Genomic DNA, 13,620 nt, shown 5'->3' on the forward strand with positions numbered 1-13,620 from the left:
CTCCCATGTAGTCAAAACTCTGAGTATAACCTTTGACTCTCCAAAAACTTAATCACTAATAGTTGACCAGAAGCCTTACCAATAACATAAATAGTTGCTTAGCACATATTAATATCTTGTATGTTGTATGTATTATATACTGTATTCTTACAATAAAGTAAGCTAGAAAAAGAAAATGTTATTAAGAAAATCATAAGGAAGAGAAAATATATTTACTATACATTAAATGGAAGTGGATCATCATAAAGATCTTCCTGAGTAGCTGGGACTACAGGCAGGCACCACCATGCCTGGCTGATTTTTCTATTTTTTACAGAGACAGGATCTCACTATGTTGCCCAGGCTGGTCTGGAACTCCTGGCCTCAAGTGATCCTCAGCCTCCCAAAGTGCTGGGATTACAAGTGTGAGCTACCGTACCTGGCTCTCCCATCATTTTTAACTCCCGCCTTTACTACAAGTGTTACCCACAACAACTGTCCGATCTTAGTAAGTCTGAATAATCACCTAATATATGACTGATAAAATGTAAAGATCCATACCTTCAAATATTGGTCCATAAATTGACTCTCCATTATCTCCTTTTCCATGTACTATATCTGAGAAATAGCAATATATAAACATTAGAATTCTCAGATTAAAAAGGAGTTAGAGTACAGTAATGACACAGGAAAAACAAGATGTTTTAAATTATGATTCCACTTATACCAATGAGTAGAGTAAGTTACTTAATTGTTCAATATCTATACCATGAAAATATGACTGTAATAATTTCACTTGTATTTTGTAAGAATTTTTATTAAATACATTCATGATCCCATGTTTTCCTTACAGTACTCTCTGAGGTAGGTTAAATTCTAATGCAAAACCTTTGAAATGATGAGGTTTTAAATTATAATTGTCACAATTTTTAAAAAGTGTATTCCCATAAATTCTGCTTCCTTACTTCATGATTCCATAGTCCATCTTGCTTTTCAGAAAAATGGACAGATTAAACTGAGAGGATGAAATGGGAACAGTATGTTCTTTTTAGAATGTGGATAAAAATAGGTGCTCTCAAAAGAATCCATGTTCAAGTGTTCATTCCTATACTTACCCTATAGTGATAATTCATTTATTTACCCAGTATTTTGGAAATGAAGTTCCTTATAATGTAAGGAGGGTGTTTATATGACATACATATTCTGGCTTAGGCAATGCTCCCACATATAAAGATTCCATGCACAAGTTGTTTTTTGTTTTGTTTTTTGAGACAGAGCCTCACTCTGTTGCCCAGGCTAGCCTGCAGTGGCATCATCACAGCTCACTGCAACCTCAAGCTCCTGGACTCAAGTGATCCACCTGCCTCAGCCTCCTGTGTAGCTAGGACTACAGATGCACACAACTGTGCCAAGCTAATTTTTCTACTTTTTGTAGAGACAGGGTTTTGCTCTTGCCCAGGCTGGTCTCGAACTCCTGGCTTCAAAGCAATCCTCCCACCTTGGCCTCTCAGAATGCTAGGATTATAGGCATGAGCCACTATGTCTGGCCTATTTTTATCCATCCATAGGTAAAAGAAGCAAAGCTAACTCTGGTGAAAACAGAGGTCTGAGGTCTGTCTCTACCCCCAGTTCCCTCAGTAGCCCTCTCCTTCCTTCAGCTCTCTGGCCCACCTCCTCCTATAATACAATGTTCAATAAGTATCTGTTGAAGGACTGCGTTATTTTAACTCAGCATGAGCAATTTACCTGTAATGTAAGTGTATGTGCTATTTCTTAAAGGAATCTGATGCAACAGCAAGCATGTGGGGAGCATTCATTTGTGAAAGGGCATGAAGCATTTAAATTATACTATTCATAAAGCTGTTTCAGAAGTTAGTTGGTAAGCCTTAAGCCTCCAACCTGGCTCTGCCTAACACTCTGCCCTTGATTCACCCCACAGTTCTGGGCAGTTCTCAGGAGGAACTGTGGTAGCTGAAGGATAAATCTGGAAATGGGGAAGTAGGGGGCCCCCCAGCACCAGTTACCAGTTCCTTCAGATCCTAGAGTTAGCTTCGGTCAGACCAATCTGCCCATGTGGTTTTTCTTCCTGATAAATTACCTACACATCAGTCACACACCCTTGTCCCCTCCCCGCACACACACCAACATTACCCTTGTCCTCTGCTTCAGATCTCCCAGGTGAATATTTTATTTTGACATTATTTCAATCAGTATTTACTATAATTGTTTTGTGGTCATAGCCCACCCTCTTGAATTCACCCCCGTACATGTGGTATTATCAGAGATGCCAAATAGTGGTTAAAAGCAAACTTTAAAGTCAGATAATTTTGACTTAAATCTTGACATTCGCTCTTTTTTCTAAGCCTGTTTCTTCATCTGCATAAGTGGGGATAATGGATGAAATGAAATAACACAGGTAGAGCAGTTCGGGCAGTACTTGGCAGAGCGTCACGCTCAGTGGCTGCTGTTATTGTGCAGCATCATGTGCTTGTAGAATACACCCTCCCATTGCCATCACTATGGCATTATGCCCGTCATTATGCCCAATATGATGATGATGATGATGATGATGATAAAATGTATTTAGTTATATCTCGGGAAATCCTTCTGAAAGCAGCAGGCCTCGTGGGTGCCCAAAGGGGAATCCAACCAAAGTGATATAATGACTTAATGTCTTCTTTAACTTTGGACTTTAGAAGTGAAGAGAATGTACATTTCCTGTTTAACCATCTCTTCATTCATTCATTCATTCTTTCAATAAGTATTTATTAAGAACCTATTATATGCCAGGTGCTATTCTAGAACCTGGGCTACAACAGTGAACAAAATAAATAAAAATCTCTGCCCTCATGGAATTTATATTCTAGTGAAGAGAAAGAGACAATAAACAAGTGAACTGCCAGGCACAGTGGCTCACGCCTGTAATCCTAGCTACATGAGGGGGCTGAGACAGGAGGATCGCTTGAGGCCAAGAGTGCCTGGGTGCAACATAGCAAGACTTTGTCTCTAAAAAAAAAAAAAGATTAGCTGGGAGTGGTGCCATGCACCTGAGCTACTCAGGAGGCTGAGGTGGGAGGATGGCTTGAGCCCAGGGTTCGAGTGAGCTATGATCACACCACTGCACTCCAGCCTGGGTGACAGAGCAAGACCCCATCTCTTCCAAAAAAAAAAAAAGAAAGTAAACTAAGAAGTATATAAATATATATATAGTATTTCCAGTGGTAAAAAGTACTATGCACTGTGAAAGAAAATAAAGCAGGGAAAGGTGTGGAGAGGTGTGTGGAGAGGTGTGTGGAGAGGCCAGTGGCAGTTTTAAATAGGGTGGTCAGGTAAGTTCCTGATAAGATGAATTCTGGGCAAAAATCCAAAACAGATAAGGAGGAGAAGCAAGCAATATCCAGAATAGCTGACTGTAGTGTGTCCCAGGCAAAGCCAACGACAGAAGACCTCATGCCCCACCTGTGCTTGACTGGTCAGAGAACAGCGGGAGGCCAGCATGTGGAGCAGAGTGAGAGGGAGCTGTGGGAAGATGGGATGTGGGGAGTGGGGGCCTGCAGCCTAGACAGGGCAGGGCATGCTGGGCCCACAGGACAGGCAGAGTGCCTGGGAGCATCCTAAGGCACAGCATGAAACCACATTTAGCTCCTGTGCTCCAAAATTCTGCATAGTCCTGTGGGAATTTGACATCTGTAGGGAGAACGTTCCCAGAGCTTGGTACTTGCAATATGCCATGTCATTGAACCCTTACCACATCCTATGATAGTCTTATGATTATCCCCATTTTATGATTAAGAAACTGATTCAGAGGTGCTAGGTGGCTTATTTAACTTATATGTATCAGTTTGGATTTGAATCTAGCAATCCAACTTTTTCCCAAACTGTCCTTAACATTGTTGCCTCACTGAAAACACAACCCAAGATCTGTGCACTTTACTAATGAAACCTTTACCTCGACTAAATAAATAAATAAATAAATAAACAAACAAACAAACACAAACAAATAGTATGACTTTCTTTTTCCAAATCTTGCTGTAAGGGGGAGAGGTGGTTAACCAAACCAAACCAGAACAGAACAGAACAGAACACAGCACCTGAGATCCGAGCTCTCGAGCTCAGCACTGAACTCAGTGTCGGGAGCCCTGATATCGGCCCCCTGGAGGAATGTTTTATGTTACCAAACAATTGAAAACTAATATGATAAAAAACTAGGCAGACTTTAAAAAGTTTTGTACATTTCTGTTTATTGACATGAGAAGATAAAACCACATATTAAGTGGAAAAACACTTAATATGGAGAAACACTTTGAGGTTAGATATTAAATAACAGTGTTTGTGATGTGATCCCATTTTGGAGAAACTGAGGGGAAAATAGCTGCTTTAACATGTAAGATGCTTGGAGTAAATCTATGTTTTTCTCATCAGCCCCAGAATGTTCCAGATCATACAAAAAGAATTAAACATTAATTTAAGCTTTTGCATATGTCCTCAAGTTCAAGTAGATCTCCTTCCACACTAAGCGAATTATTTTTAAATTGCTGCCTGATTGCTCCCTATGGAATATTTCCCCCAAAGGCCTCCAAAATTTAATTTTCTTCTGTTAATCAGGCATGTAGTCTGACTAAAGCCAAAGGATTGGCCTGAGAAGAAAGCAAAAATGGAGACCAAAATCTTTTAGATGTTACTTTTCACTTAGAACAATGTAACATCTTTGATGAGAAGTTGCTTTTCATTTATTCTTTTCCAAATTCCCACGCTTAGTATATTTCTTAAAAGCACTGCACTTCTAGGCACTTTTATGTATTTAGGTGAGCTTTAAAATTATATTTTGATAAAATAAAATGTTACCCCACTCTCCTATGTTACTTTTTAGTTTGGAATGATCCCAGTAACATAATTTAGATGTGTTTATTTTAATAATTAGGGATTTTTTAAAAAAAAGAATACAAATATTTTAATTTATCATTTAGCCATATAAAACATCCTTTAAATATATCTATTTAATATTAGTATATCTAATTCTATATCCATTTTATAAAGGTAGATTAAAAAATTTTGGACATCCTGATTTGATATTCAATTAAGTTGTATTCAGATTTAAACTAAATAGTAAACTAAATTTAATAAATAAATAAATTTAGTTTAAACTCACCTCCCCCTTGTATCCAACCATTCTGTACTACTCGATGAATAATTGTACCTTTGTAATGTAGCCTTACGCCACTTTGAGAATACCCTTCTTTTCCTGTACACAAGACCTGAAAATTTTTACATGTTCTGGGACATACATCACAGTACAGCTACAAAATAAAGACAAAAGGTTTCAAAGATCAGATATTTAACATTTTGACAGTTATAAATACTACCCCCCCTAACTTACTAATAACAACAAAAACATCTTACCTCAAAAATCAACCTTCCAACTGGAGAAAAATTAATAGCAATGTCCAAGAACACAAAATCATGCTATTAAAATTAGGGATAAAAAGATAAATTAGGTCAATGTCTTGTAAGAAAGCTTTATAAATGACGAAAAATATAACAGATACAATGTTTTCAGTGATAAAATTTCAATAGCATTGTTAGTGGATAATATAACAGCAAAATTAAATGAATGACTTAAAGAAGTTTATTTCTTTTCTTTTTTCTTGGAGACAGGGTCTCACTCTGTTGCCCAGGCTGGAGTGCAATGGTGCAACCATAGCTCACAGCAACCTCAAACTCCTGGGCTTAAGCGATCCTCTTGCCTCAGCCTCCCAAGTAGCTGGGACCACAGGCATGTGCCACCATGCCCAGCTAAGAAGTTTATTTCATTTTTATCAAGTCTTTACAACCTACATTACACATTTGAAAACCCTTCAGTAGTGAAGCTTTGAAAAACCTTAACCTATCACACGGAACTGAGAACACATGGCCCAGACGTCCACGACATCCTAAACTGAGTGTGGAAAGGAACGCTGGTCAGTCCCCTTGAGAAAAGAAACAGACTGGGGATTCTTCTCTATTTCTCTTTTCTTTCCTGAGTAGTTTCGGGGAAAGAGCCATCATGAACACCATGGATTTGGTTACCCTGTGTCCTGATTTTCAGAGAGAGCACAGATTAGCTAAGCAGAGCCATGCCACACCCTTTCCAAGTGGAAAAGTCAGGCCACTATATTCATGGGAGGTGTAGCACCAGGGGTAGCAAAGAGAAGAATACTGGGTTTTTGCGATATATACAATAATATCCTCATGTGCACAGATGCCCCCAGCTAGTTTTCACTTGATAACTTTCTGGTAAAGACGAACATTTGTGAGACCTAGTCTAGCCCAGTGAAGAGGCATCGAAAATGAAAATACTAGTCTTCATCACAATAGCATTCATTTAGGGGCCAGAGCACATTGAATAGAGTACATTTTAAATCTTGGACACCATTTTCATACATGAAAATGCCACCTTATTTAACAAGGTGCATAACTTGCCCTGCCTTCTTTCTTAAGAATCTAGGAAACATAAATAAAATCAATTTAAGTGCATCACGTTATTTGATGTCATTCTACCCTTTTTTTTTAAATTAAAAGACTGAAATAATTTTGTGCTATCTGGCATCCAACAATGAAGTATTATATCCGTACTAAGTATAATTAATTTGTTTGTGCTTCTCAGCTTCTATACTGTAAGTTCTTAATTATAAAAGAAAATATTATAACCAAAGAATAGGAAGCATAATATAGTAAACTGCACAGGCTTAGGAGGAAAAAGAGGATATATTAAAAATCATGGTTGACTTAGGAAATGAGCAAGTCCATTCAGGCATCATTAAACTTCCTTGCAAATCAATACATTAGCTTTATGGGGTTGTCAAGCGTATATAATTCTGCAAATGGTAATGAAAGAGATCAAATGAATGCAACACAAGGTAATGTCCCAGTCATCTAGCGGCCAAACATGCAAACATACTTGTCTAGCATATGGTTCTAACTGGAAGAAAGCTACTTCCTGGGTTTCAATCAGCAAGAAAAGTCCACCCTCTGTGCAAAAAATCTAAGAATTGGCTCTGGCATCTAGGTCCTCTATCCTCACTGGCACTAACGAATGCAGGCTTTCATTATCTCTAGCCCATGCTACTGCAGCCACTTTCCAAATCCCTGCTACCGAGCTTCTCCCACTCCAGCCTGCTTCTGCACAGCCCTAAAAATGTTTCTAAAAAAGCAAAGGGATTATGTCATACTCTTTATGAAAAGCTCCGTTGGCTTGGTTTCATTCTGGATAGAGTCTAACTCCTTCGTTCAGAATGCACGATAAATCATAATCTGGCCTTAACCCTTCTTTAGTATCTGTTGGTTTTTTTCCCTACTTAACATCTGAATGCCCTTCCTACCTGGGGAACTCCCCACAGGGTCCACCACCCTCATTAGAACCTAAGGGGGCCAGATTCTCCCTCTCCCCACCCTGGATAGCCAAGTTCTGGAGATATGACCTAGGCTTGCCAGACAGGTGCATCCTCCAAGGAGTAATGATGCAAAGACACAAGAGAGTTGAGAAGTTAATCTCAGTGAGGTTGGCAGTGTGAACCCAGGGCCAGTAGTACCTGCAGCAGCACCCTGGTCACACATTCCTGTGGCATGATTCTGGCCACGTCTTCCTGCTGCCAGGCCTCACTTGGTTCCCACCTGTTTTTCAAAGCTGGTTCTCCAGCTTTCCTGTCAGCTATGAAATAACCAATATCATTTCGATACATACCTTTTCTCCATTAGTTAATCAAAGGAGCTTGGTACTGTTGGCACCAGGAATCGTGACTGATGCTCTCATTTTCCCAGCCTCATTCCTGACCTCCTTGCTTTTCCCTGCCATTCCCAGAGCACATCATGTACTTCTAGACACCTGGCCCTTTGGGAATTAACTGCTATGAATCTTAATTCCCAGCCCCCTGCTCCCCAGAGTTTCAAGCATTTTCAAGTATACTGTTTTTTCAACCAAGCGTTCATTGAGCATCTACTATGTTTCAAGTCTGCTCAAGGCAGTAGTGTTAATCAAGGATGAATGAGACAAGGTCTTTGCTTTGCACTGGATCATTTTGTGGGCACAGCCACCATGGGCATGAAATGACTTTCAGCATGTGGCAGCTGTAACTACAATAGGTTTCTGAGCGTGTTACAAAGTGATTTCACTGCTGTTGCCATCCCACCCTGATGTCTGTCTCTTGGCCCGGACCTCATGCTTCATGATCACCCTCTGCCACTGGACCCCTCCCTACTGCCACTGCCTGTCTAAACGTGCTCTCGCCAGCTATGTGTCATGCTTTAAAATGTCACCTTTCTCTAATCAAACTGTCATTCTCTTAGCATAGGAACTCTCACTTGGGTGCTAGAAAGTCTTAATATTTCATATGGATGTAGGTTTGACCTTCTCTGAGGGTTTTTTAACATTTTAAAATGGATAATTCATGCATATAAATCTCTAATGGAGAGTAGAAATGTTTGAACATGGATGTTCTCCTTGTGCAGCCAGCCTGCTGTGAGATACACTTGCTTTATATTACCACCAAGCCCAACCTTGTCATACTGTAATCTTTTGCAACTGGAATATAATAAGATCATAGAGGGCTTTAAACCTGGTCTCCTATCTATGTATCTAGCTATCTATTTATTTATTTTCCTTTAGAGACAGGGACTTGCTATGTCGCCCAGGCTTGTCTCAAACTCCTAGGCTCAAGGGATCCTCCTGCCTTAGCCTCCCGAGTGGCTGGGACTACAGGCGCGCCCCACTGCATCCAGCTCTCTTCTGCTCTTTTATAACCTTCTTTCTTAGGATATTGATAATTAATGCTGAATCAATATAAGTGATCAAAAATTCCACTATTTTTCTTTAAAAATTAGTGTGACTTGCCTTGGTGTCTGTTAAGAATTTAGCAGAATAATCCAGAGTGAGCGCCTCATAAAGAGCAGAGGGTTTAAAATCAACTTCGTCCCACACTTTGTGGGCCCATTTCTGCATATCAAATGCATCACCCAGGAACTGATCATTAACAAAACATATCACGTAGGAAGAATATTCCCATGTTTCATTCTTGAGTTCCTGTAAAGAACAACAAACACGTAAGGAGAGGGAAAAAACCTTGCTAAACCCATAAGCCAGAGGTTAGGATCAACTCTAGGTATGAATTTTTCAACTCTAGGATTGAAGTTTTTACAAATATGTTTTTACCATCCTTCAGAATTTTGATCTCAGAATTTAAGAACATTTTTAAGAATCTGACATCCTTAAAAGCAAAGAATGATCTAAAAAGTAATCACATTCAACAGGGAGCAATCTTCACTGAAAGAAAAATAAATTTTAAAAAAGTATCATAAAAATGTTATAATCAAGGGGGAAAAAACCCTTTTTATCTGAGGGATGTGAGCTCCTTTAAATTATCAGGCCCAGAAAGGCATTTAATATGTAACAGCTGTCCCATCTTATGCCCCCTTGAGCCTAATAATTACCTCTTGAAACCACCTGCGATGAGATCCGTGGACTAACTGATACCAAGTAGCCATAAAATGCCATACACCCTGTAGTTCAACCACTGATAGCCAATCACTAACCAATGTCATTTCTGTAAGCCAATGAGAACTCCTGGCAAAGAGCTTTTGTAATTACCCCCTCTCCTGATTGGTTCTTTCTTCTTTGAAAACTTGAGCCTCTCTTTTGTTCCCCGGCAGCACTCTGTGAGGCAACTTGGAGGTGTGTCCCAGGCTGCGGTCCTCAACGTTGCCCCAAATAAACTCTCTATATTAATTTTGCCTCAGTTTCCTCCTTTTAGGTCAACATAATCATAGAAGATACATGGTAATCTGGTCATAAAAATCACTGTTTTCATCAACACATTGCTGACGGTCAACCTCCTAAATCTCTGGCATGTGGCCACTGAGTAACCTCCCCTCTGAGAAGACCTGGGTAATTATTCCCAACGCCAGCCCAGGAAAACCATGGATAATTTGGCACAACCATTCTCAAACTTTAGCAGGCAATCAGAATCACGGATTCCTAAGCCCCACTTGATTTTCTGATTCTGGGGTGAGGTCTGAGAATTTGCATTTCTAACAACATCCCAGGAGATGCTGATGCCGCTGGGCTGGAGATGGCACTTGGAGAAATACTAATTTGGGAACAGTTTGCCTACAACTTGCCAACTTGCTCCATTTTCTCTCTTAGATTTAATATCCTATTGCTTGCTTCCTAGGCCCTTGACAAATCCTGCTTCCAGGTGGAGAATAAACTTGCTCATGCTGAACTGTTCCCTTTCTGATAGAGCCTATGGGTCAATACTCCCTGGAATGTTTAAATTTATGAGCGTTTTCCTATTTTACAGGACCCAAAACTTTAAAAAAAGGGAGAAAAAATTTAATTGTAGATATTTTAGTTAGCCTGGTGAGAGAAATGCAGTAGAAAGTATATTTTATTCAGAGGTTAAAGATGTAAATGCCCTGTCTCCATCTCTTCTACACGTAAGGGAACTTCCTTGTCTACCTTGAGTTACCAGGCTGGACCTGATGGTTTCTGGGGCTTTCCAGCACTAAGATGTATGATGTATGATGCTGCCTTCTTTGGAGGGGAGACAGCGGCCTTCCCAAAGTCCTCGAAGCCATCCCCTTAGGGTGGCATTCCAGTGTGCTGAAATATAAGGCCAGCTGGACCTAACACATTGATTCACAGAGACCAAATGTGCTAAGAAGCACTGCACACAACACAAGACACAATGGCTTACACTGAAGAAGGACAAAAAAAAAAAAAAAAAAGCCCTGGGGAGGGAGAAAAGGTTAAGGTGACAAATATCCAGAGCATAAGAGTGGGAGAAGGGGAGAAGGAAGAAAGGGAGGATAAAGAATAAAGTACAGGTGGAAAGAAGCAGCAATGATGAAAGCCTCGTTCAGGACCAGCGAGAAAGGCAGGAGGAAGAGAGCACAAAACACCTCGTGGTAACCCAGGCTGAAAAGGGAGGGAAGTTGGAGAATGGAATCACACCAATTTTCAAGAGTCCGCTGGGATTATGTAAGAGGAGCAGGCACAAACCACAACCCATGAAATCACAGTTTTCCTGTAGGTGGACAGCATGACACTGGTAGGCAGTATAATAAATTTGATGATAAAAATTAAGAATAAAACATTGTTTTATGTTAGGGTGACCAACAGTCCTGGTTTGCCTAGGACCATCCCAGTTTTAGCACTGAAATTCCCACATCCCAGGAAATCCCTCAGTCCCAGGCATACTAGGACCATTAGCGACCCTAGTTGTTGCGAGGATTGGAATTTATATATTCTATAGAAATTATATATTTGAATGTATATATAAGTGATTAGTGTCTGGCACATAACAAGCACCATGAATATATATGAGTGTTTGTTATGGTTCTATTTAAATTGCGATGAAAAGTTTTTATGGCTATGAAAGTATGAGCCTTAACAAATGGTATTCCGGACTCAGTCTTACACCGTTCATGTGACTGAGCAGAGAGAGAAGTAGTCTCATAAAGTAACGCTATCTATGCGATACTTAATCACAAGGTCACAGGACATCCTCGTGCAACCAAGCACAGAACAATCGAAACTGCTCTGGTCAGGGGAAATGAGATTTCATCAGCTACTGGGGAGATGGGGTGGGTGGGGAAACCGGGCCTGGGACCCTCTACAGGACTAGCCCAGAGATGACAAGCAGGTGGCATACCCCATTCCACCTTCCCCAACATGAGGTACTGCTAAGCCAGGATGCCACTTTAGTATCTTTCTTATCACGTACTCCAGGCAGCACTACCAACTGATCAGGTCACCTCCCAAGAGGAAACCTATTATCCCTGGCCAAGCTCTGCCAGCCCTAAGGCATGGCATTCTCTGAGGGTACTGTTAGAGGGGAGAATGCAAAGAAGGAAGCTTTACCGAAGGAGCTTGCCCTATAGGAACCTGGTGCCTGTTGTCATCAGAGCTCCCTAGGCAACAGCCCCGCACAAACCCCCTGCCCTCTCTGTGAGGTACACCACACACACTTTCCAAAGTAAGGACCAAGAAGAGGGTCAGGATGTCACAGGAAGCATAAATGATGTGCAGGGAGATGGGATAACCATCAGCAGGGGTAAATAGCACCACGGAGAGTTTAAAACTTACCTTTACCACATGCCTTTCCAAGGAAAATTCTGTTAAAGTTTTACTTAAAAAAAAAAAAAAAAACAGCTTGGTAAATGACTCACATAATTTAGGAAAAGTACAGAATTTAGACAAATAAAATCTAGTTGCACTAAAATTACTCTTTCAATTTTTCCAAAATAATGCATAGATAAGTAATTCAGGTAAAATTTTGCTTGTTGTCAATATCCCCCACACCCCAAATATCTTTTACCCTTTTTTTCTCCAGTAGATATTGATCCCAGGCAAATTCTTGAAGAGGAACTATTATAGGATCTTCAAATTTGGATGGATGATTATGCTTCAGACTCTAGGTTTCAAAACAGAATAATTATTTTAGGGTAAGTGCTCTTTTAAAGTTGAAATCATTTCCTCCAATTTTTATGAGGACTCTAGAAGTTTTCCCCAACACACACCCCAGACACACAGTCTGATGCCCCTGGTTTGCTCCCTGAGGCCCCTGTGCTCACCTCCAAGTTGCTCCCCAGTCCACACTGGGGCTCTGGCTTAATTGTCTCCCAATTCTAGAGTATAAACTCCTTGAGGCTAAGAACTGTGTCTTATGACAGACATTTTCCCCAGTGAAAATAGAACAACAAAAAAAAAAGAACTATGTCTTAGTCCTCCTATATTCCCATCTGCCACAACATTTGCCACATAGTAGACCATCCACACATAGCAATTGAATAAACAAATGAATAAATAAATGAGTTTATGTTAGTACTTTTGTAATCTGCTATGTTCTTTTAGGACTAGTTTTTTCCCTAGGTTATACTCTTGTTAAACCTCAGTGGATCTACAAATACTTAACTTGTAACTAAAATAAATAAATGTTATTGCTTTAATTCACTGATGTATGGATATTGTGGTCACACCCTTTAGGAAAAAGAGAAATAAATATTAAATAAGTTTAGGTTGAGGTATTGAGTATGTTTTGATTTAATATATATTGTTTTGTCTGTAGGAATCAGAGAAAATTCTTACTGGTTAGCAACCCTTGTCAAAAAAAAAGTTTTGGCTCTTGATATTAGTTATACTTTGCCTGCCTCTAAAGCAAGAGGAGGCAGTTGAGGCAACAGCAATTAGGGCTCACTTTTCTTGAGTGGGTTTGAGAAGTAGATGTGCCAATAGAGAATAGTGACAACCAATGCAATTGGCACCCTCTCTGGTAGGGACTGTTCTTGGAGGTCCTGCCGTGGTCTAAAAGAGGGCAATGGCCAGGCATACTTCATTTGGGGTGAGTGAGTTTTTCAAGGGAGGAGAAAGCTAGGCCTGAGTGCATCCTCCTTTAGGAACACTGAAGAAGACGGCAACAGCAATCGAGCCATTTCCTTCTTAGACTATTGTACCCACCCAGTAGATGACATGTCCTGTTTCTCAGTTGCAGTGTCTGTGTTCAGTTTGAGGCAATCCTGCAGGATGACTGCTATGTCTAACTGAGGAACCATCTACAATAACTAGTAAGCCTAATAGTTTTCAAATTAAACACATCATACTTTTTTTAT

At 40.1% G+C, this 13,620-nt stretch overlaps 1 protein-coding gene across 1 annotated transcript in view; it reads right to left on the reverse strand.

Annotated features, from left to right (window-relative positions):
• PPIL6 (peptidylprolyl isomerase like 6) overlaps positions 1–13,620 on the reverse strand; it is a 29,977-nt gene that overhangs the window by 13,647 nt on the left and 2,710 nt on the right. The window contains exons 2-5 of the mRNA XM_069489076.1: positions 8,846–9,034; positions 5,380–5,442; positions 5,129–5,276; positions 541–597 (exon numbers count right to left, since the gene is read on the reverse strand). Of these exons, the coding sequence (XP_069345177.1) occupies positions 541–597; positions 5,129–5,276; positions 5,380–5,442; positions 8,846–9,034 (457 nt within the window). The remainder of the gene's footprint in view (positions 1–540; positions 598–5,128; positions 5,277–5,379; positions 5,443–8,845; positions 9,035–13,620) is intronic.

This window comes from Eulemur rufifrons, chromosome 15 (assembly GCF_041146395.1).
Source record: "Eulemur rufifrons isolate Redbay chromosome 15, OSU_ERuf_1, whole genome shotgun sequence".
Classification (NCBI taxonomy): domain Eukaryota; kingdom Metazoa; phylum Chordata; class Mammalia; order Primates; family Lemuridae; genus Eulemur; species Eulemur rufifrons.